The sequence below is a fragment of the Anopheles cruzii genome, chromosome 2, assembly GCF_943734635.1.
Source record: "Anopheles cruzii chromosome 2, idAnoCruzAS_RS32_06, whole genome shotgun sequence".
In the NCBI taxonomy this organism is placed as follows: domain Eukaryota; kingdom Metazoa; phylum Arthropoda; class Insecta; order Diptera; family Culicidae; genus Anopheles; species Anopheles cruzii.
Genome location: NC_069144.1, coordinates 23,883,259 through 23,905,916, shown reverse-complemented (window position 1 = coordinate 23,905,916; position 22,658 = coordinate 23,883,259). Strand labels below are relative to the sequence as shown.

Genomic DNA, 22,658 nt, shown 5'->3' with positions numbered 1-22,658 from the left:
CTTTTTTGCCTATCAACTTCTTTTCCACATAAAATGCACTTATTTTCTATCTGATGAGCGTTTCTCGCCACCGATTGCCGCTTTTGAAGATTTTTGCGATATTTTTGCGCATCGGTTGACCTTTGATCCACATATTCAATTCAATCCGGGCGCGAGCCAGTCGATAACCGACCAAGCGGCGCGCACACGTCTGCTTCGAGCTTCGATGGTGTAGTGTTAAAGTAAACAGTGACATCAGCCAGTGACATAAAGGCGATGGCTCGAGGTGTTGACTCCCGTCCCAAACCCGTCGAAGCATTAGAGTTGGCCCCGGATAGATTTTTGCATCGCGGCCAGGGGGGGGGGCACTCGAGGAGACGATGATGCTGATGAGTCCGTCACATTCCTTTTCGGTTCATTTTAATTCACCAGAACCTGACTCGGGTGACTCTAGAGTGCACCCGCTTGGTGATCCTTTCCGGTGTTTATCTGACGTGGGACGGCCCATTGGTTAGGCACCCCAACAATCATCGACCTCCTCCCTCCCGGGGGGTGCTGATGGCGTCTTAGCTTCGGCAAACAATTAACACATTTCTCAAACATCGTTTTCGTCGCATTGACTGTGGCAATGGCACAGGTAGCTGTAACCATTCTCAGTCTGACACAGACTCAGTGGTGCAGTCGCGCGGGTGCCAATATTGATTCTCCTCCAACACGGGAAGGTGCAGCGCAGCGGTGGTGTGGTTTGTGTAGCTCAGGCTGCTAAGGGTGTTGACTGAAGCGGGGTCTGCTGTTGGGGGCCCGTTAGATGTACGCAAAAATATTTGCCGATTCCGCCATACGCAATCGGCGCTGCGGCCTTAGAAGGAGTTTCCACCGAGGGAACACCGAGGTTTCCTGCACCAAACCCGTCCCGAGCGTTTCAAGTGGTCTTATCGCGTCACGTGCGGCGGTTCCAGTGCTCCGAAGTGTGCAGCATCGACCCTTAACCGGTGCTCGGCAGCTCGTGCGCACACTCCTACGCATCCGCAATCCGGTCCAGATTGCGGATGCGTGGCGCTCTGGTTGAAATCACCGATCACCGACTGCTAGGGGGAAGCTTCTGGCCGATGAAATATGTAGGACGCGTGTGGGTTCACCAAGTCCGCCGTACTTGGCCTTGTCTAGAGTCTAGAATCTGGTGGTGCCTCGGGCGTTGTGATCTCGAAGTGAGCTCATTTTCTGTGCGCCCTCACGGTGCGGGCTGATCTCATCGGGGCCGCACAAACTTCTACTTCTCGCTTGCTTTCTGTGGGTCAAACTCAGGTTAGGAAGCAGGCTCCCAACAAGCACTTCAGCTGACTCCCGCAGGTTTTGCTTCCTACGCTCAAGTTCCGAGGGTTCCGGACATCTCGAGGGTGCTTCGGACGACGATTGAAGACTTTCTCGCTGCGACGCTGCGCCGCTCAGTGGAGTTGACATTTGGTAAACAATTCCAACCCCGTGGATATTGGCTGGATATGATCCTGGTCCTGGGCAATGGTTAAAGGGTATCGCGATTCGCTACCAGATGCCTTTCTTTTCGGTTTAATTTAATTAAGGGCCGACCGAGAGGTCCCCGTGCGGGTGGTCCAGCGCTCGTTTTGGGGAGTCCCCTGGGTCCGTGGTGGGAGACGCCTGGGGGCCGCATCGCGCAGAAAGGCGATGTAATTATTGGCATCAAAACAGGCCGGGGACCAGGTCCCTGGCGGTCCCATAAAGGGATATCCGTTGTTGTTGGTCCAAGCAGCAGCGCGTTCATTACATCGTAATGACGAAATATGGGCGATGACGGTGCACTTGATGATGATGTCGTTTGTTTTGGTGGCGGCCGCCCTTTCGCGGACCTTTAATTTCTGGGTTGCAACGAATGCACGCGGACTGACCTCCTCCCTACCGAGAGAGAGAGATCGAAACAAGGTGCCTCGGAGCCGCCCTATAAGCTGTAAATCAGAGTGCAGAGGATAGGTGGTAAAATTATAGGCCTTACGCGCTGGGCCCTCCGCGGGCGAGGATTGCTACACTCCAGGGCGGCCGATTATTTATATCGAAAAGGCGAAGCGATTGATTAATGTGCCGATCAATCGCCGCCGTTCCGGTGTGTGTCGAAGGGCTCCATGCTTCTGGAAGTCCGTCCCCCGTTGCCGTGGGGAAGGAGAGCTCGTTTTGAAACGTGGTACCCGTTTTGGGACTTGAGACCGCTATTATTTTTAACCCCCCCGGAGCCTGTTGGTGGGTCCGCAGAGAAGGTGTAATGTCACGCGCGGTAACGAGCCTGCATCGCCGTGCAAATATGACAGCCGCGTGTGTCAGGGGTGTAATGGGAGATTATGTGCGTTCCTAGTAGACACCCGTCGGGGTCGGATGATGGATGGAGTTGGGCGCGTTGTATGCGCGTAGGTGTTCTGAGTGCGCACCGCAACGCTCCGACCTGGCGACTTAGACGAAAGCGAAAGGCGAAATGATGTCAAAATCGGAGCTTTAAAGCGCTGCATTACTCTGCACTGGGCGGCTGGCTGGCTGCGAGGCGTTTCGGAATGTGGTTTACTTCTCTTACTTTACTTTCGCAGCGTTCCATGTTATCCGTGGGTCGTAAAATTGCGCTGTACTTCTTTCTTCATTTCGATTCAATTAATGGCAAAAATTTCCTTAATAAAGTTTTATTCCTCAGTTTGTATATGGACTTTAATGGAAATTAATGGAAATTAATTCATGTGATTTTAAAATAAATGGCATTACTCACTAAATGTCATAATTTTTTTAATAATATATGTGTTTGATAGCTACTTTCATTACGCTTCTAACGCACTATAGGTTTTTTGGTTACAGTGTAAACAACACCTTTTTTAAAACCTAATTAAGTGTTTTCACAGGAAGAACCTTTTAATTACTTCAATATGAAGAAATTGCTACCGTAAGTCATCGTATTTTAATGGATGTTTATGGTCAACATGCTCTTGCTGAGAGAACGTGTCAGATGTGGTTTACGCGGTTTAAAAGTGATGGTTAGCAAAATGTCTTATTGGGTTCCACATGAATTTAATGAAAAATAGATCTCTGATTGGATCACTTCTAAAAGTAGAAAATAGTAGCTAACGACGGACAATACTTTCATTAAAGTGATCATATGTTTTGTTGTTGTACTTCACCCACATTTGTCGAATAAAAACCTCATTCGCAATGCGCATGTAGGCCTAATTCAAAGTCCTAATACTTTCAGCTAATATTAGAAATGGCCGAAACGACCGAAAGCTTGGGGTGATTGACCTAAAAAGACCAACCGTCGCACCCTCTCGGTGACTTATGCTAATCTCTCGATCGTGCCCGAAAGCGGGAGAAAGCCTCGTGGCCCGGAATTTGCATTGTCCTTCACAGGTGTGGGGTCCATTACGTCACGCCTGGCCGCGATACTTTATTTTCCCAATGCCCGGGCCCGGACTTCCGGCCCTCTTTATCTTGTGTCACATCTTATCCACTTTCCGACTGCCCAGACTTCAGATCCGATTGATCGGTGACTGAAGACGTTTGACCAACGTAAAGATCTGGTACTGGATCTCGTCCCGCCTTAATCTGAGCGGGGGATTAAGGTGTTCCGTGAAGATAGGAAGTTCGGTTTGGCGACCGAGCTGGCCACCAGCTGTGTCTCGGGTGTGGGTCTCGTGTAGTAGTGGGTGCCATGGAGATGGAGCTTGATGGAGATCACCAAGAGAAACGCTTGGCCGCGGGGGGCGGCCAGTTCACGTCGTTAATGCATTTGTGACACCTTGACAGGCACCCCTCCTGTACTGGGTGGGAACTTTGGGTAGTATTTTCCAATTTTTATGGCCACACTCGGCTAACGATCGCTCCAATCGCGGCGGCCTGTTTCCGCCTAGTATTGATCGCCGGCAGCATGGCGGAAACACCGAGAGTTGTGCGCCATCGTCGTAAGGAGTCGTAAAATTTTAAAAGGTAATTTCGTCCGCCGCTGATTGCGGGCCGCCCCAGTCGACGCCGCCGCTGCCGACTCTTTAAAAGCATTATCGACTCGGCTTCGACACCATGAGGAAGAGATTAGCTCATCGGTGGGCTCTTCGGGGTTGAGATCCAGGTCCTCCGTGTGTTATGTCGCGTCCAGTTTTCCGTCCGACTGAAGACTTCCTGGTGGTGGTCCGTTGGAACATCAGAACAGTTTAGCGATATCCATCGATTATGTACCGAGAGAGAGAGAGAGACAGAGAGACAGCCCTCTTATGGTAGAGGTGCTCTACGCCAAACCAAGAAACCCGTTTCGCATCGCGCAAAGATTGCTGCTGTTAAGTAAGTGCGCTGTGAGAGGTCAGTGACGTCCCCTCGGTGCTATTTGCCTACACTGACCAGCCCGGCGATGCCGCAGATAGCGATCCTCTAGACGTTCCAGTCTAGGGGAGGTGTTAATTACGTGGGAATGCCGGGTCAGTGAGTGTGACATCATTTACTTCGTCTTCGGTGACTGATTTGTGACCGAGGAACTGTTGCGTCCAGTTAGGACAAGTTTTACAACTGCTTTTGACCTTCTACGGCGGGGTAAGGCCACCGGATTTGGACCCGGGAGCTCGCAGAATCCAAACATCTGTGGAGGTCTGTGATATGTGTGGCCTGTTCTAGGCAATACTAGTTCCGAAAGTGTGCGAGAAAGATAGATAGAAGTGGGCGTCCACTTCCTTCTTTTGGTGCGTTGTGTAAAGTATTGTCCGCCTTCGGGCGTCGGTATTTGGTCACCCAAAACGCGGACTCAGCTGTGCTGATCGGTCTTCTTGCTTCTCTATGCTAATTACTCCACATTAGTGCTGCCCAAAAATGGGGGGGACTCGACGACTGCCTGATCGGTGGTAGTCAGAAGAATATTCACCGTATAAGCTGGCGGATGATCTTCTTCAATGATACTGATTCGATTAGCAGTTTTCTATTCGTTTATTGCCTCGACCGCTGTCATTGGGGGAAGTCCGCCTTGAAGTCACCTCGTTCTCTTCTGTCACCGAGAGGCTGTGTGTTTGTGTGCGAACGTGTTTATGAATTTGTGTAGGTCGCGCTGTGTGTAGGTCGCGGATGATTAACGACGCGCGGGACAAGAGTCGATGGCGTCATCATCGGGGGTGCGGGTGGATTCGTCTGCCAAACACGGCCTCGTCGTCGTCGTCGTCTGGGAATGCACCTGTTGCGAAAAGTGACCCCCAAGGTGCCGTGGGGAAGGTCAAACGCCTTTGGTGTTGGTGGAAGTCTAGGAGCTTTTGGCAAATGGACGGATCTTCTTGGCTTAGTGCGGGATAGATATCATTCAATATCTTAACGGCCATCGGCGAGATGTTACTGCGCAAATAAGATTCTTACAGTGATCTCCTTGAGTATGTCTTGATGAGGTCGTGAAAACACGTTTTGCATGATGATGTCAGCCACAGAAACGATGACTTCTGTTCTTCAATTCTTCAATTCCATTCGATTCCTGCTACTAATCACACGGGGTCTTAACCTTTCGCATCCTAATTAACGAAGTGGAAGCGTAGAGTAGAGACATGTGACATTGACAAGATGCCTACTCCATACTCCGAGCGGAGTTTTGTTTGAAGTACGGGTCGGTTGGTGTAATGGTCATTTTGTGGCCCGCGTCTGTCCGTCCACATCCGTGCGCCGCTTCGGAGTCTTCTTCCTGTCGCCACGATCGCCACGCAATAGCATTACGTGAGTGTGGTGGCCCCCCACTAGAGCACGGCGTGTCCGTTTGAATGATTTATCTGCAATCTCCTGACGTCCACCTTGGACGGGCCACCCCCAAAAAGGCCAACGCCGCTCACCCCGCCGTGCGGTGAAAACTTTTATTTTCAGCAGATTCAACCGCGCAGATTTGCTGTTTTAGGCCCCGGCTCGTTGGAGTGGAAAATTCGCTGCAACAATTGCGCGAGATTACGACCAGTGCCACGGCTCGACGTCGTCCCGTGGAGCGCTGCTGTTTGACCAAAATCGTCAATGTTTTGGCGAGAGCGCGATCGCGGCACCCGCTCTCTGTAGTGGGCGCAACGAAATTGGATGGGAAGTGGAAACTAAACGAGCGACACGCGGTTTGTTTTGAGAAAAATGTTGGAAAATGGATTCCGGTTCGTTTTCATTCGGGCGACCGATCGGATAATAATGGCAAAGGTAAGGTGGCTCAACATCATCTGTCGTGATTCACTTTGCCCAGGTCGGTTACCTAATGTTTCGCGTGTCTTCTTCCGTTTGTCAATGTTTCTGCGGATCGATGACATTCAAAGTTTTCTTCTTCTTTAGACTGAAGTTTATTTAGTTGTTTTTTGTTAGCAAGCAATTCGGCAATTCACTTTCTATGGTTGGATGTTTTCCATAAATCGTTTTAGATAAATTTGTAATGGTACGTAAGGATATTTGCCACATTTGGGTTTTGTTACATTTACTTTGAGTGGTCAGTGGTCAGATTTATTATTCTAAATTGTGATTCGATAGATATCCATAGGTTTTATATTTTCTTAGTATATTTATGTTATGTGAAAGGTGTATCCATTTTTCTATCAATACCTTTTGTATTAGTTTTATTATCTGTAATGATGCCAAAGTTCACCATTTAAACATTCATTCAACATTGAACTAAATCGATCTGTTGAAAAATAATAATAAAAAAACATGGGATCGCATTTCACAGTTTTGGTCAATTCTCATGATAAACTCATCAAAAGCCTGTACCATTTTAGCGACGTATTCCTGGCCCCGTTTCGGGGCAATTCGAACCCTCCTACACGCGCGATCAATTTCATGCGATTTTCTGCCCCATCGAGGCTAAGTTTTATTTTTGCCCCGTTGTTCTGAGGAGCGCCTTTTTGGCTGCATGGGCGATGAGAATTTTAAATTGATTCATTCAGCAACCGTGACGCGACGGCGTGAAGGAGGGCAGTACATGCAAGCAACGACCCCGGTTGGGGCCAGGTCGCTACCAGTGTGCAGAAAAGAAGGTTGTGAAACCCCACCCCGGCCCGGGCAAAAATTGAAACACGATTCATAAAGCTACACTCACGCGCGCGAGCACGCACCTCCTTCGCAGTTTGCATACTGAAGAACGCCCTCTTGACTTCCTGAGCACCTCGCGAACGGCGGCGGCGGTGGCGGCGACGGCGGTGACACCTGCGTAAAGTAGCCACGGTTTTTGCCCCACAGTTGCGCCGAAGTAGTGTGACTCGGGCGGCTAATTTTAGCGATCGACGACATCGCCAAGTCGCTCGAGAGTAGGTCTCCCCAGCCAGCCATCGGTAGGCTCATTGTGCAAGGGGTTGCTGGTGCAGGTTATTCGTTTAACGTCACGTCGAAAGTAAATAAACCGAACCCCATTCCGAAGGGCTCCACCGTTGACGCATGGATACTCCCGGTGGACATGCGGATAGTATTTTACCGTTCCTTTTTTCACACGCTTTTTGAGGCTGCGCCACTGATCGCCACTCGATCGCAATGACATTTGCATTAAATAGATGACGTTTTCACATCGACATTCTATGTCCCGCCAAAGGGGGGCTGTGATTAAATGGGGCCACTGATTTATGGGATCATTGTGCCCCCGACGACAAATGACGTTCACGACGTTGTGTCTTCCTTTTTTGGCATTGGTCTGTTTCGATCAAAAAAACGCGGTGTCTTGCGGTGATCGCCATAAATCTTTGCAGAGATACGTGTGAGATGGTGCGTCTGCTTCCTTAAAGCTCTCCGTCACCTATATGGATCCCGTATTTATATCCCGCATGCTGTATTGTATCAAAAGAGCAACTTGTCGCCCGAAAGGATCGAGCCTCACGTCGTCTGGAAGGATAGCTGACATTAAACACGTTGTGACTGCATCATGAAATCTTAAACTTATTGGAGATTTTATGTTTTTTTTAGGGGTGTGATTGCTTAGTTGTAGTAGTAGTTGAAAATCAAAGAATTGCTCTTTACTATAGTTTCATGTAAAATGTTGAATATTCTTGGAGTAAAATTACTATTTAAATATTTGGATGAAGCACTGGAGCATAAAATTTAACACCAGTAGTGCATTTAAAAACAATTGCAAGAATTAGCTGATGTAAGTGAATGTGGATTATTTTTTTATATTTGAAAAGATCACTCAAAATGGCATCCATTTGGCCAAAATTCGGCCCGTTTATTTACAGGAACATTTGTTCAGTATTAAAACATACATTTTACTTCTTTTTACGCTTCTTTGAGCATTGTATTATTACTGTTTCCATTCACTTTGTGGAATTTTGTGTCAAAACCATCAATTAGTTCGCCCTCGTTTGGGCGAACGAAACGGTGACTAAGCTCCACGCCCTTGGGTTCGCGAATGATATTTATTCGTGCAATTAGTCCCCGTGCCGAGCATGCGCTCGGCTCGTGTACCGTGGGTGATGCTTGTCTCAAGTGCACTGTCTCCGTTCGAGAGGGAAACGTCTGTGGATGGGATTGGTTCCGGCGAACGATGTCGATCGGTGACTAATTAATTGATGGAGGCCGAAAAAAACGATGCATTTCATGCAATCAAGGTGACCGACCGATCGACAGAAGTAGCCGCGCGCGGGGTCGCGAATCCTTTCGCGCCCACAAAACTAGAGAACAGAAGGTCACATGGAGACGATTGCGGTCCGCCAAGGGTTGCCACAAAAAGTCACCCTCGAAAGCGCAACTTTCTCTACGCCAAACGTTTACAGAATCATTCGTTTCGTTAATGGCTGCCAACCGGTTCCCGATTCCTAACACAAAGCAACAGCAGCGACAGTAGTAGCGGTCAAGGCTCTTTCGGTCGTCATTTTACGTGACCGTGACAGTCGTCGGCGAAACGTCGTGAAATTTTGACTCTCCGTTCGTCGTTGTCGTCGTGATCCATCACTTTCCTAATTTGCATCCCACCGCTGCGCCTGCCGGGCTTCCCGTCGGCGGCACGGCGCCATATGTGTTTGCGCGTTAGGCGCCTTAGGCGGTGGCCTTGGTTGGCTTTTTGAAGTTTTGGGTATTTACTAAAACCGTCACCCACTCGGGGCGCGCGGAGGCAGTGGTTCATGGTTACTCCGTTTCCGGTTTCCGGATCGACAGACGGCGGTGACACTGCCACATCACAGTGTCTCTGTGTCTCTTTGTGGACGCCTCTGTGGGCGTAAAATTATGTCACCTACATTCCTTGCGACGACGAGAACCTTCAATTGGTGCCCAAAACGGGCGGGGGCTTAGCAATGAACTAAATGTGGTACCGTGAAGCACGAACCGTAGCGATGAAGGTAGCCTACACCCAGATCGACCTGGTAGGTGCAGGTATGCAACTGGCCACTCAACTGGAATCAGTATTTGCACCCACGACTTCGCAATCCCACCTTCGAGTTCGTTCGAAGTTCGAACGATGCTTGTTCCAAACACACAAAGTGTTTAATTGAATTTTTGCAGAACATTCAAAGCACTTTACGTGTCGTGTAAACAGTCTTTGATTAATTTAAAGCAGTTTTATTTTATTCAAATATTTTTATTAGATTTATGAAAGGAAGCAATAAGAGACTTTTAAAACGAAAGACTTAAAGCGACGAACCTGATATTCATTTAGCTTTGAACTTGTTTTCTTAATGTTATTTTTAATTGAAAAACATATCAAGTACATAAGTTGTAATGGATGATTTGAATATGCTGTAAAATATTTCAAACTTCGTTGAAATATATGCAAACAATCAACTAAATAACTTTTCATTCGTATGGCTACGAAAAAGAGACTCTCGAAACGAAAGATTCAAAGCGACGAACTTTTTCTTCTTCATTGAATTGTCGTTTTTGGTTTTTTTCCTGGAAAACGTATCAAATTATTTTGCCAGTATTTGATGCGGACTGCGATACTCGTTATTCGTTTGGTCGCTAACCGGTTTAAGTTTTGCTTTTTACTAAACAAAATTCTCGGAATAGCCGGAGTGCCGTCATAATCCGAGTTAGGCACTCATTTATCGCGAATGAATATGGAAACTAATCCCGAACCGCTGTTAAAACAGCATTGTTATTGATCTAGAACTCTTTTGCGTAGACAAATTGTGATTTAAAAAATCCCTAACCGCAACCGCAACCGCAGCGGTGGTCAAAGGTTTATCAAAATAAAACCATAAACCGAACCAAACCACCTGTTAATGGGGCCGAGGCGCGCGCATACATTAACCTTTTGAGTTTTGGCCAGCGGCGATTAAGGTGCTGAATTTCGGCACACAACTTAGAACCTGTTCCAAGGGGTTCTTGTGATCGTCAACGGCTTCGCGCTCCTCTGATTGTTACCATACGGTGACAAATACTTTCGCCTGCTGCGGTTCGAATCGTTTTCGTACATCGCACAACAAGCAATACACAACAGTGGTGCGGTGTTAGGGGACGTGCGCTCCCACATAACTCCCACGTAACACTGGGCACCAGACACCCCGCGCATAAGACCAATAAGACAAAAAGAGGCTGCGTTCTGCCATTAAAAGGAGGTGCGAGATCGGCGTCTTGGTCGTAAAAATTTGGTTCGTTCCAACGAAATGTCCCAATATGGACGGAAGCAGCCAGAGCAAGAAGAGCGTGGCAATTCTCCGGACGGACCAAACACTACGCCTCCGACGCAACGCGCAAAACAAACACATCCGCAAACGGTTCAGATTTATCCTCGTCCCTATATTTGACTTCGACTTTGGTCTCGCTTCTTGGGGTCTCGCTAGTTGTGTTCCCCAACAACGATCATGTCTCCTACGTTCCCGGGGCTCCAAAGCGCGCCATGGTTGTTGCTACAGTGTCAACCTCCTCCCACGTCGTACCAGCCAGCCAGCCAGCACTCCAAGGATGCGTTTATTGGCCACCGGGGGACAAGCGGTTGAGAATTAGCCTCGACCTTAATACGTCCGTCCGGTGGTCCGATTCCGGTCCACCGGTCCGGTCTGGAGGAGTGTCCCAGACAACAACGCTTGGTTGTCGTCGCGGGGCCCATACAGAATAGGGACACTGTGCAGCGAACGAGACTCAATATAAATAAATCCTGGGCCAGTGGGCGCCATCCATCATCGAATTGACAGCAGGCCACGATGCCACCGCCTGAGCGAAAGCGGAATTGGGATGTGGGATCACATGTGTCCGTCCAGCGTACATGGGAAGCTAAAATGCATCCTCCTCTCTTATCGAGCACCAATTGTTGTGTGTCTCAAGGGGCGCATACGCGGGCGCTGGGCATTGTTTGTGTGGGCGGCACTCGGCTCCGTGATGGCCGATCGAGTGAAAGTCGCTCGATTCCGATTGTTCACCGTACCGTGAAGAAGTGTACCGTGAAACCTACACTCAACACGATAGTAGTGGCCGTGAGATGGCCCGTTGCAGCGTCCGAGAGCCACCCGATAACGAATAAATAACGATGCCACCGAGCGGGAGAGAGGCGAGGCCGGCTAACTGGCTGGCTGGCTGGCTGGCTTTTCGAATTGCAATTCCAATCTCCTAGCGTGCCGGGCGGGGTTTTCCGCCCTCTCTTCTATATCGCACCGCCAAGTGGCCAAGACCGTGTGTGGAGGTGTGTATTTAAACTGTGCGTTTCCGTAAGCCTCTGCTCGGCCATCGGCGCGGCGTGGTGCGATGGTGATCGGTGTCGGCAGTTAAAACAAATATCCATTTAAATTTAGGTGGCCAACAACGGTGGCCCGTTGGTTGCACAATTCCTCCCCGGTGCCCGGCAGTAGTGTGTGTCTGTGTGTGTATTGTTATGTTGTTACGGGAGGCGCTTTTCAGGCGCGAAACGGCATTTTACATTCGGGGCGCGCAGAAGAGGCGATAAAGTGAAATGCATGGAAGGCTTTTCGATTTCAAACAGCTTCCGTTCGAGATTGGAGCTCCGAAAGAGGGGCGAAACGAGGTTTGAGTTGATGTCGGTGAAATGTTAAAATGTAGTTAATTTACTAAAGAAGCTAAAAGTGAACGGCTACCTGTTTTTTTAGAACAACACAACCGACAGTGTTTGTCGTTTGATATGACCCTACCAAAGTGTCCAAATAAAGATTTGCAATCAGGTTCTGTTGGGTGCTTTTGTCGCTACATCTTAGTTTTCTTAAGAAGAGACTCGCGACAAGAACAAACGAAATTTTATTGGTGAAAGAATTCTAAATGGTATTAAGAAACCCTCACGATGTCAAGTGTCCATATTTTTGTGGCGTGACTAGCATTCTAGTTTGTCTACTTCCCAGAAAGTTTAGAGGCAAGAAAGAAACTGTAAAGAGATGAATCCAATCGATATTAGAGTAATAGATCTCAGTTTCAGTCCTATCCTATTGTGTGATAAGCTATAAACGAATTATCTAGAGCTTGAAACCCACAAAAGATACACATTCGAATTATTGAGGTTGTTAGACATCAATGCTTGCGAATGATTCATAATAAGCTAGTAATGTCGGTGACAGGACGCAGTCCTATGGTGGATCAATTGTGGATGGGATATAAATACATCGACGAAGAGTCCTATACCGGGACTGGGCCCTGAATGGCCCCTGGACGACCAGAAGTGATGTAAGCTAACGTAACCAGCAGAAAGATGATCACCGCCTTCACTCTGACTGTATTGTATGGGCGCCTCATAACCCAATCCCATTTCAGGGAGATTTTCCTATTTGTCGGAGAAACGTAATAAAATCTTCGGACAGATCGAGGACTTCCCGCCGATACTTCGAGGTGATCAATTTCATATTTTCACACACCGTAAGCGCAGTTCGATAGCGGAGACCAAAACCCCATTTGGGACCCGCTAACTAACCCCCACGTCTTTGGACATAAATAGGCGCTGTGGCGCTCCAGTTCGGAATTCGCTCGCGCGCGCCTAAGGCTATCAAATTGAACCATTTGGTGCCCACGAACCAATTTGTTTGCAGCGAGCTGCTTGTCACCCGGATTTGTGGTGCCAAGTCGCGCCAGCTTCGAAACCGATTCGAAAGTGTCGATCATACGGTGCGCTGGTTCTCCTACATCTGAATATCGATGACGTCAAGATTCGGCGGTAGGCGGCACCCTTGTTGTGAGGTGGTGCCGTGCGTTGCTGGCTTGAATCGGATAAAACCTGTTCCTTCTGCGTGATGTGTGGTGGTCGTCGTCGTACACATGCTGCGTTTCGTTGAACTGCAGTCGTAGGCGTTATCCCCGGGGATGTTCCTCGGGTTTCGACCGAAGGGATTTTTGTGACTTTTTAAGGCAACTCCAAATGTGAAGGGGCGACGTGAGTTCTTGTTTGGTGGTACGCGATCGTGGATCGATCGACGACGTTCTCGGTTTTTCGCAACTTCCAGTGTGAGAGATTCAATTCTTCATTCAATTGCATTCTCCGTGAGGGACAGAAATCGTGAAATAGCCTATCTAAATTGGGTCTTCGGTGTCGCTGCTGCTGCATGCCTTCCGGTTGGGGATTGCATTCCGGTCCCTGTTACCGTGGCGACACCGGAACCGGATCTGTTGCAAATTTCCGTTGCAAAAGTTGCCGACGACAACGAGATCAATCCCCGCACGCACTAGTACGCAGGCTGATGACTTCATCGGGGTGGTGACCGGTTCTTGTCGAAGCGCGGAGGGTCGCCCGAAGGCGCTGACTAACCTCGGAGCGATTCGTGTCGTCCACTTTCTTAGTTGGTCGCTGGATTTTAAGACATGCTCAGCGATGACGCTATGCGATGTTTCTTGAAATCGTGTCTGTTCAATCGATCCGATCGTGAAATAATATTCAAAACATGCAAACATAGTGAAATTAACTGTAAGGGATTTTTAGTTCATAAAATAATTTATTCAGTTACAAATTATGATCAGTGAAAAAAGACTGAAATTGATCATAGACATAGGTAGTAAGAAAAACGGCACAAAAAGCTACAATATAAGATATCCAAGCAATAACCAAGAGCATGAAACAAAGATTGTACAGCGCGAAGTATTTACAAAACAGGATTAAGTTGAAAACAATAACAGACAAAAACAGAGTCGCTGAAGGTAGATTGTTTGCGATTGACCACAGCTACAAATTGGTTTGTTTGACTTTTTTTTTGGTTCTCTCCCCTCGAGTTTTTCTCTTTATTTTCGTTCGTTTGAAATTTACACCCAATTCTTGTACCTTTGAATGTTTGTTACCCTGTTCATCCTTTCTCGCTCGGTTTCTACGATTCCTCCCCCTTTCTCTTTCTTGCTTTGCCGGACTCTGGCCCTGGCTCCTTGGGTCTCTGTGCGAGAGTTGATTGTTGATGGAGGAATTATGGAAATTCTGTAAGTGTCAAACCTTCTTCGAGCAAACTTCAAGAGAGCGAGCATAACAGAGAGAGAGAGGGAGAAGGCGAAGATAAGATAAGAAAGAGATATTGAGACACAGTTTCGTCGGGGGGTTCAGGAGCGAGAGAGTGCGTGCCAAGATAAAAGTCGCCCGCGCACTTACGCTCACCAGCAACCCGTAAGATCAGGTGCGCGCCGGCGATGCGCGTACATGTTTGTGTCTGTGCGACTCTCCGCTCTCTCTGTCGTCTTGCAATTTAAGCTGCGAGCGCGTGAGATCGAACCCGAAATGGAGAGAACTTGGAGTTAAGACACACAGTCAGACAGAGAGAGAGGGAGAGAGAGAGAGACTCACGTCTCAGCTTGACGTTCGATCCCCGATCACCGGCCAACGGCAGTACTTAGCTGAAGTTCGTAGCGTGCGGTTCTCTACCCTCGTCTTTTCCGTGTCCACGTGTGCGGTGAAACGCGCGTCTATCGTTGTTGGGTCAGTGTTTTCTTATCCCCCGAGCGTTTAAGGGGAGCACGTACACGGGCGTGCGTGTGACCGTGTGCATTGTGCGTTATCAATGAGAGTGGGTTGATAACACACCGAACGCGCGGATGCTTAAGATAGCGGCGAATAGTCGAAAGGATAAAAATTATAACAACACAACGGGATCAGATGTGTGCGTGCGTTCACTCAAAGAGAGCATCACGAATGTGTCTGTGTGTTTGCGTGTGTATGTGTGAACGAACCACAGAAAACAGAGCGCGATCGCAGCATGGAAAATACGTGAAAAACTCTTCGTCTTAAGACCCACAGTTTTTGGTTGGCGCACGACACTGAACGCAACTTCTCGATCGATTGTTTTGTGATCGTTAGGGAGGCTGCACCACCACCATCATAAGCGCCATGTAACCTGCTGCTGGCGGTCCAGGGCAATTTTTCCGTTTTGTGTCCCATCCAAGTCGAGTCCTACGGGGAGAGTAGGGAGACGAGAAAATATGAACCATAAAGAAAGAAAGCCAAAGTCACGGGAATAACAAGAGGGAGAAGAAGAAAATACCAACACACGGACAACAAGCGCGCCTCTCGGCCGTTTGTCTCGGTCGCGCGCATATTCGTGGCTTTTCTTGCTTGCCCTATTCGAGGAGGTAGGTGACGGGGACGAGCCCGTCTCCTGGGACGCCCTTTCTTTGGCTGGATGGCAACGCACCGACACGCGCTTCTTGCGAGAAAAGCGAAAGAGTGACAGAGAACAGCACTACTCTCCTCCGTTCAGGCAGGCAGAATCGGATTTCAAAAACACCAGAAGCGCCGTGCACCGAGATCTGGAAAACCCACGAGACACCACCACGCCACGGGGCTTTTAGTTTTCTTGGTGTTGCTGCACCGAGAGAGTAGTGCCTTCAAGTGTGCGCCGATGCCGATAGAACGTCGGAAGGCCGGAAAATGGAAAATCGGATCGGATGTTTTTGGAAAACCCATTCCGGGCTCGTTTACATGTGTTTTACATGTGGAGTGATGCCCGTTATCTGGGGCCGTGTCCAGATTTGGTTTATGTTTGACTTTACGACTCACGCTCACGGCAGGCTCGAGTAGAGAGGAAATCGACAAGATCGACGGATCGACGAAAGGAAAGGTGGCTGGAAATTTCAAGTTCCTAAATACTCGAAAAAAGAAGTTAATCAAAAACACCTTCTATTCGGAAGCCGGAGGCCAGTGTCTCACTTCCATCACTTTCGCGTCCAAAAACGGTGGTTAGATCACATCCAAACAGTGGAATCCCCAACAAAGTCCCGCACACCGCGCGCATCATGATGCCGAGGGGTAGCCGACTGACTACTTTAGGATGCGACTACTGTTTTGCTGTTCGATTACACAATTATTGGCCCCCGCCCGGTGCACTAAAAAACGAGCTACCCGCGAAAAACAATTCCATTAAAGCACCACTGTGACCGCAACCGACCGGGCCGAGTGAGCGAGGGAAAGTGAAATCACTGAGCTCCGGTCCGGTACCGGTCCCGGAGCCCAGATCTTGTTGGAACCTCCATTTTCGGCGATTTTTTTTCTGCTTGCTTCGTCGGTACTTCTCTGTATTTTCTCGCTGTGTGGCGCAGTTTTTGGTGTGTTGAATAATGATGCCGCCGCCGCTCCAACGTCGGCTGGCCTGGCTGAAGTCGGCAAGTCTTCTTCTCGTGGAAAGTCGGCCCTCGTCGGCGGCAGCGGAATTATACAATCCGATCTCCTCCGCTGGATGGATTGGTGGGCAGGAATTTATAACGCCGGTCGCGCGATGGAGAAGTCACCCTCCACACCGGTGCGGGGACTGCTTCCGGGAGAGGCCGCAAAGTCCGTCCGACTTGCGCGACGCTAATGAATTATTGATGTGACTCTCTGGGCACAGACTAAAAAGGGGTTCTACTACTCCGCCGAAGAGTTGTGGTTCTTAATCCGTTGGACTTTGGGGCTCCAGAACTGCGCTTGCTCCGGTTCCGGTTGGTGTTGGTCCCGTCCGAGCTCGAGCTGGAGGAAAACTCATCACTCCCATAAAATACAGACACCGGGACCGACCAGCACATGAGAGGGGGACCATTCGAGGCTATGATTTATTGGGGCTTTTGCCTCGACTTGCGCTTTCCCGTAAGAGAGATAGCGTCGTGCGCGCGCTGGTGTTGTGTCGAGGTGATGTAAGTCGTTTTCCGTTCGATTGCGCATCTTCAATCGTTCGCTGGCCGGCCGATGATTATGATGTTTCATTAATAGGACTTTAATTACCTGGTATAACGGGGGAGCTAGCTCACCTTAACGAGCTTGTTGGCTTCAAAAACCGTTTGATCTTCGAAGACACTCGTGTTTGACTCGGTTTTCCTTGGTCCCGCGCGGGAACCAGTTTCGTCGCACCCTCCCGCCCGGCACACCTTGTCCGGATGAAATAAATTTTTCCGGTTCCCGACCGATCTGCTGCCCACAAAATGTCTCCACCAACTTTGATTGCCATTTAATTGTGATGATCACCTCTACGATCTCTGCTGAGGATCTTTGCTTAAACCACCGTGTGCCGTGGCGATCGGATCGCCACATTCTTGGTCACAGAAAATTTGCATACCTCTTTCCGATTGGCTTCTCCGGGGAAGGAAGAAGTAATGACAACAAAACATGGGCGAGCGCGTTATGATCGCGCTTTTTTTTGCACTTTTGTGAGAGACATTAAAAGAAGAAAATCCGGTCCCCCGTGATAAGGTTCCCAGCCCAGACAGCGATAAGCTGCGACCCACAAACAGAATAGATTATGCAAATCGATCGCGCGAATGATCAGAAATCGCTTCCGAACCGCTCTTCTCGAACCGCCGGTCGATTTTGTTGTTCTCCGGCGTGTGCGTATTCGAAGAATTCTCTGCTTCTTACATTCCAATTCGTGGTCCTTATTTTTGTAGTTAATACCGATAAAGGAGAGAAAGAGAAGTACTGAACTTCCAATGGGCGTCAGTTGGGAAGTCATTAAGTGAAAAAATGTCTGGTAATTAAGTCCCACGTCCCGACGTCGCCACTCGTCGTTGCAAGTGATATGAATATTAAGCTCATTAGGTCGAGACCAAGCACCCCAGAACACTATGCTGACTATGCTATGTGGACTATGTGGTAACTATGCTGACTGGAGAAGAGTGCGTTTATCTGTTAAGGCGTGTTGAGTTGAGAAGACCCCTGAAGACCCTTGCATGCTGTGTAACACCCAACGGCAGCATTCTGTTCCCCTTAAAAAAGCCGAATTATGATTTCGCTACAAAATGGAAGTGCCGGGAACTCTGTACGTCCGACTGCTGGTTGTCTCAAGGTAAAATATGCGAGGTACTCAGAGGCTCAAGCCTCGCAACCGGGAGACTCCCATTCGGTTCCCAGAACTTGTCTGGATTTCGGTGGCCATATCCAGCCCTCCGGCAACCATGCTCTCTGGTGACCTGGCGCACGGTGCTCTCGCTCCCAACAATATCTGCGAGGAGCCCTCTCTCTCTCTCTCCAACAATATCTGGTGGATGCGCGGGTCCAGAAATAGCAATTGGTTGGTGTGTGTGTGTGCCCATAAGTGTGCCACAGCGAATGGGACAGATGAATTCTTTCATATTTTTCGCCTTCCCATCTATGGGCAACGAAGTTTGTGACCGGTCTCCTCGGTCCCCGGACCCGTGCTTCTTCGCGTTCAGAAGTTGCGTGTGTGGAGAGTCCTTTAAAGGAATGGGATGTTTTGCATGGAACTCTTTAGGACTTGCGTGGGGCAGAAAGCGAGAGAACCACGAACATCGATCGTCGGATGTGAGGCAGACCGAAAGAAAAGATAAATTGCAACCTGGACCAACAACCTCGTCCTGTAGGGAAGAGGGAACACACACCCCACCGCACCGCACCGCGGGAGGGATAGAATTTGCGGATCGCGCAGCGAAAGTGGTGACCTGGTTGGAGCGGGCGCAGAGCATATCTCTTGGAGTCGCGGGGCGCCCCGCGAAAAAAACCGGTCTTTGGCCGGACTTCTGACGGCCCGGGAATTTGTTCGGTACGCCCGCCAGAGTGTTGTCACACTCTCACACTCTCATGCATACATCCAGACACACAGACACGTTCAAAGCAACCCCCGGCACTTTGGGACCCGTGCTGGAATCGGTCCGATGGTCAGTTCTTGATTCCGCGAGCAAGATCAAGGTATTGCCTCGGCCGCCTCGTCGGTGGTGGTCTCTGTCTGCAGCTCGCCGAGGCACTAACGGGCTAACGGGAACATATGGTGGGTTAAGTTACACACATTCCAGTGAAGTTTGTTCGTGCGCCTAGCGCGGATGAGAAAATGTTTAGAAACTTCCTTCTATCGTTTTGCTAAACTGTGCTAAATGAGAAGCCACGATCAATTCGGCCAGTGGTAGTAATGGTTAGCCTCAACTAAACCCGCGGATGGCCCACAGTACGGAGAAACGCAGATAGTGAAAAACAAAAGCTATCGATTTTATCCAACGTTAGCTGAAAAAACGTTGCAAAAAGAGTTCGGCAAATGAGCAAAGAAATGGAGAAAATAAAAGAAAAGAAATAAAAAGAAACGGAAGCAAACCTAGTGCGTCGTCGTGAAACACTAACCTAGTAAAGGTGAAAAGGGAAACGTAAAATAAAATACAAGAAAGTATAACAAAAGCCACCAAGTGTTGCAGAAAATGAAAAAAAAGAAGATCCGAAATCGGAAATGCGAAGTAATTAAAATGTAAACCTCCTCTTCCCTCCAACATCTCGATAACATCCTAGCGTTTAGCGAAATCTAATCGAACGACGAAGATTCAGCCGAACAAATGTGAAAATTTTCCGAAAAACGTGTGTGTGTGTTAAACGAAACGAAGAAGAAGCGTAAAGTGGAAAGTTTTTTCCCGTGTGTGTATGTGCGTGTGTTTTGTTCGTTTTTTATGTGTTTATTATTGCGTCTTTACTACATTAATCCACACTAAAGTGCCATTAACCAACTGCAACTGGAAACCTCCCCGGTTTTTTCGTCCGCCCAAACGACTCACCAACCCTTACTAGCCCTGCTAAAGTACGAACGAGTAAAACGAGAAACAAAAATAACAACAAAACAGCGCTTCGAGTAATAAAACAACAACACCGAATAACAAACAACACAATAGTCAAGCAACATATAAGAGATAACGAAGAAGCGGATTGTTTGACAACAACCGTGAAACAAGAGCGAAAACGAAACAGAAAGGCATCGAAAGAGCGAACACAAAAAGAAGAGCAACAAAATGTCGACCCAATCGTACTATAAGGATCGCCTGGGGTTCGATCCTCGCGAAGCCCTGTACGATAACAACAACAGTGAAGTGCATCACCACAGTAGCAGTAGCAGCAACGTTGTGAACAACAATCACCACAGCCACCATCATCAGCAACAACAGCAACAACAGCAGTATCATCAGACGATCACCACGACCACCACACATCGTCACAGCACTGGTGGAGGTGGCGGTACCGGTGGTGGTGTCTCCAGTGGAACAATAGTGGGCAAACATCACCAATACTACAGCAGCAACGGTAGTGGTGGTGCTGGTAGTGCGAGTCCAGGGCCCGGTAATGGCCAGCCGAACGGCGGCGGCGGTGGTCACAATGGTAGCAGTGGCGATTACCACCAACACTACCACACGACGCCTGCCAAACGTCACCGGCAGTCATTCACGGCGGCGGCGACGTCGTCGTCGTCACCGGTCACCGGCTCGTCGCCCCTGAACGCCTCCGTCAACTGGCAAGGCGGCTACGGCTACGAGGATGCGCTCACGCAGTTCAAAGGTACTGAGTTGATGACGATTTGGGAGCGTTTTGTATGGGATATCATAGGTGCGTCCGCGTCCGGTCCGGTCCGGCTCTCTGGCAGGTTTTGTAAATGCACGGTTGTTTTCTCTGTCGCCTGACGGAATGTGCTTTTAATGGCGGCTCTTTCTGTGCTCGTGAACAAGGAGAAACACAATCTTCCTGTGTGTTTCTTCGTCTTTTTCTTTCTGTTTTCCCGTTTTGTATCATTTTCTGTTTGTTTTTTGCCTTTTCCTAATCGCATTACCCGGAAGTCACCGCCCCCTAAAGAGAACGCCATGAGAAAGTAAACAAATGGTGCTCCCTTCTCGATTGCGCGCGCCTAGTACATTTAGAACATCCTGTTTGTTGGTCTGCATGCTTCCTTCGCTCCCTCAATCTCCGGAATCCTTTGTATTGTTTTACTCTTCGTGTTTTTTTTTCGTATTTGTTCCTGCTTTGTTGCTTTTGCGATTCTGCTGGTTTTATTTGTTTGTTTGATTAGGTTTTTATGATTGATGTGTTGGATTTGTGTTTGTTCGTTCTTTTTAAGGATAAAATACGTTTCATTGGACTGCACTTAGGTTTGAATTACAATGCCCTCGTGTTGATTCGCTCTCGTATATCAGTTGACGCCATTTTAAGTAACTTCTAACCTAGACGCGAGTGCTTCTTGGTAGATCACGTTATGTCACTTATTTACTACACCTTTTCCTGAGAAAATTAAGAAATGTTCGTTTCGGCCTGTTCTTCCTGTTCGGTTCTTTGTTTACAACCTTTTTGCCAAGGTTTCTGGTGACCTAAATATAGAAGCACTGATAACGATACGTCTCCAGCGCATGTTTGACAGCTCGTTGGTTCGTTATCTGATTACTTGCTCGTTTGAGAAATGAAAACCAACCACATATCGTTCGTCTATTGGAAGTCATTCAAATGGTGACCTTTTTTATTATTTGTTCTCTTCTCAACTTTTCGAAGTCATCGTCCCGTCCTCCTACGTCACCGTACGTCATCAACAGCTGTATATTATCTCCATATGAGTCACATTCGTCCGTACAATGGGCCCCCAATCTGAAACCCGCTTCCCTCTCCCACCCAGCACTTAATCCCTCAATCGATTGGTAATGGGCACCAAAAAAGGGGTTGTCGAATGTTGTTATAGCGTCTCTCCTACGTCCGACATAAAACGAAGCGCACGATTGCGCGAATTTCGTAGAAGTGTGCTGTGGTTAGTGGTGACGCGACTTGAAACCAGGCGACTGGAGCGATTATTCATCGTGTGGCGTCTTCCGCAGTCACGAATGACCGATTGCTGTACGATGCATTTACGCAAGTGCAATGCAAAACCGGCGTGAATCAGCCGGGCCGGGATCACATCGGTACCATTTTTGTGTGAAAACCTTTAAAAACATAGTTAGCAACCAGAAAATTTGTCATACAGTGATTCTTGAACATCGAAAATGCTATTTTCGAATGAGCAGTTGGATCAAGGAGGTGGTTTCAACATGTACTTGAACAAAAACAAGATTGAATATAATTTGTTTTATTGTTTTGTCAATTGTTCAAAGTAAACCTTACCCCAAACAATAACTTTTTGCTTGATAGGTAATAATCCATCTGGCAGGAAGTGACCGATTACCACTGATCATTAACGTCTTCATCAGCATAAACTGCTCTACGACAATGACTCATTAAACTGCTCTTCGCCATTTCGTACAAAAATGCGTTCTCCTTGGCGACCGGGTGGGGACCCCTAACGAGATTGAATTCAATTAACCATTCGCTCATTGCCCATCGCGCGTGGCCATCGAAAAGAAGAGTGTGGCAATTGACGTACGGAAAGCCGCGGACAGCGCGGGCTCTGTAAAATGGATGGACACACACCGGATGACGACCGTCGACGACGGCATTGACAACCACTACGAGCTCAAACAATATTGGAATTTCCGTCCAGGGAGTGACGATTCGGTGTACGTGTTTCAGGTACCACCAGCCGGAGCTACCTTGGTACGCAATTCATCATACTCTCGCGTGTCGCGTGTTTGCTTGTCGCGCGGTTCATAAGATGTTGTTCTTGAACTCAACATCACACGCGAGAGGTGAGAGA

General features: G+C 48.4%; 1 protein-coding gene across 1 annotated transcript in view; it reads left to right on the top strand.

The window, feature by feature from the left end:
- The first annotated feature begins 20,010 nt into the window (after nucleotides 1-20,010).
- Nucleotides 20,011-22,658, top strand: part of LOC128278708 (microtubule-actin cross-linking factor 1) — a 96,433-nt gene continuing 93,785 nt past the window's right edge. Inside the window, exon 1 of the mRNA XM_053017437.1 lies at nucleotides 20,011-20,551. Coding sequence (XP_052873397.1) covers nucleotides 20,011-20,551 — 541 coding nt within the window. The remainder of the gene's footprint in view (nucleotides 20,552-22,658) is intronic.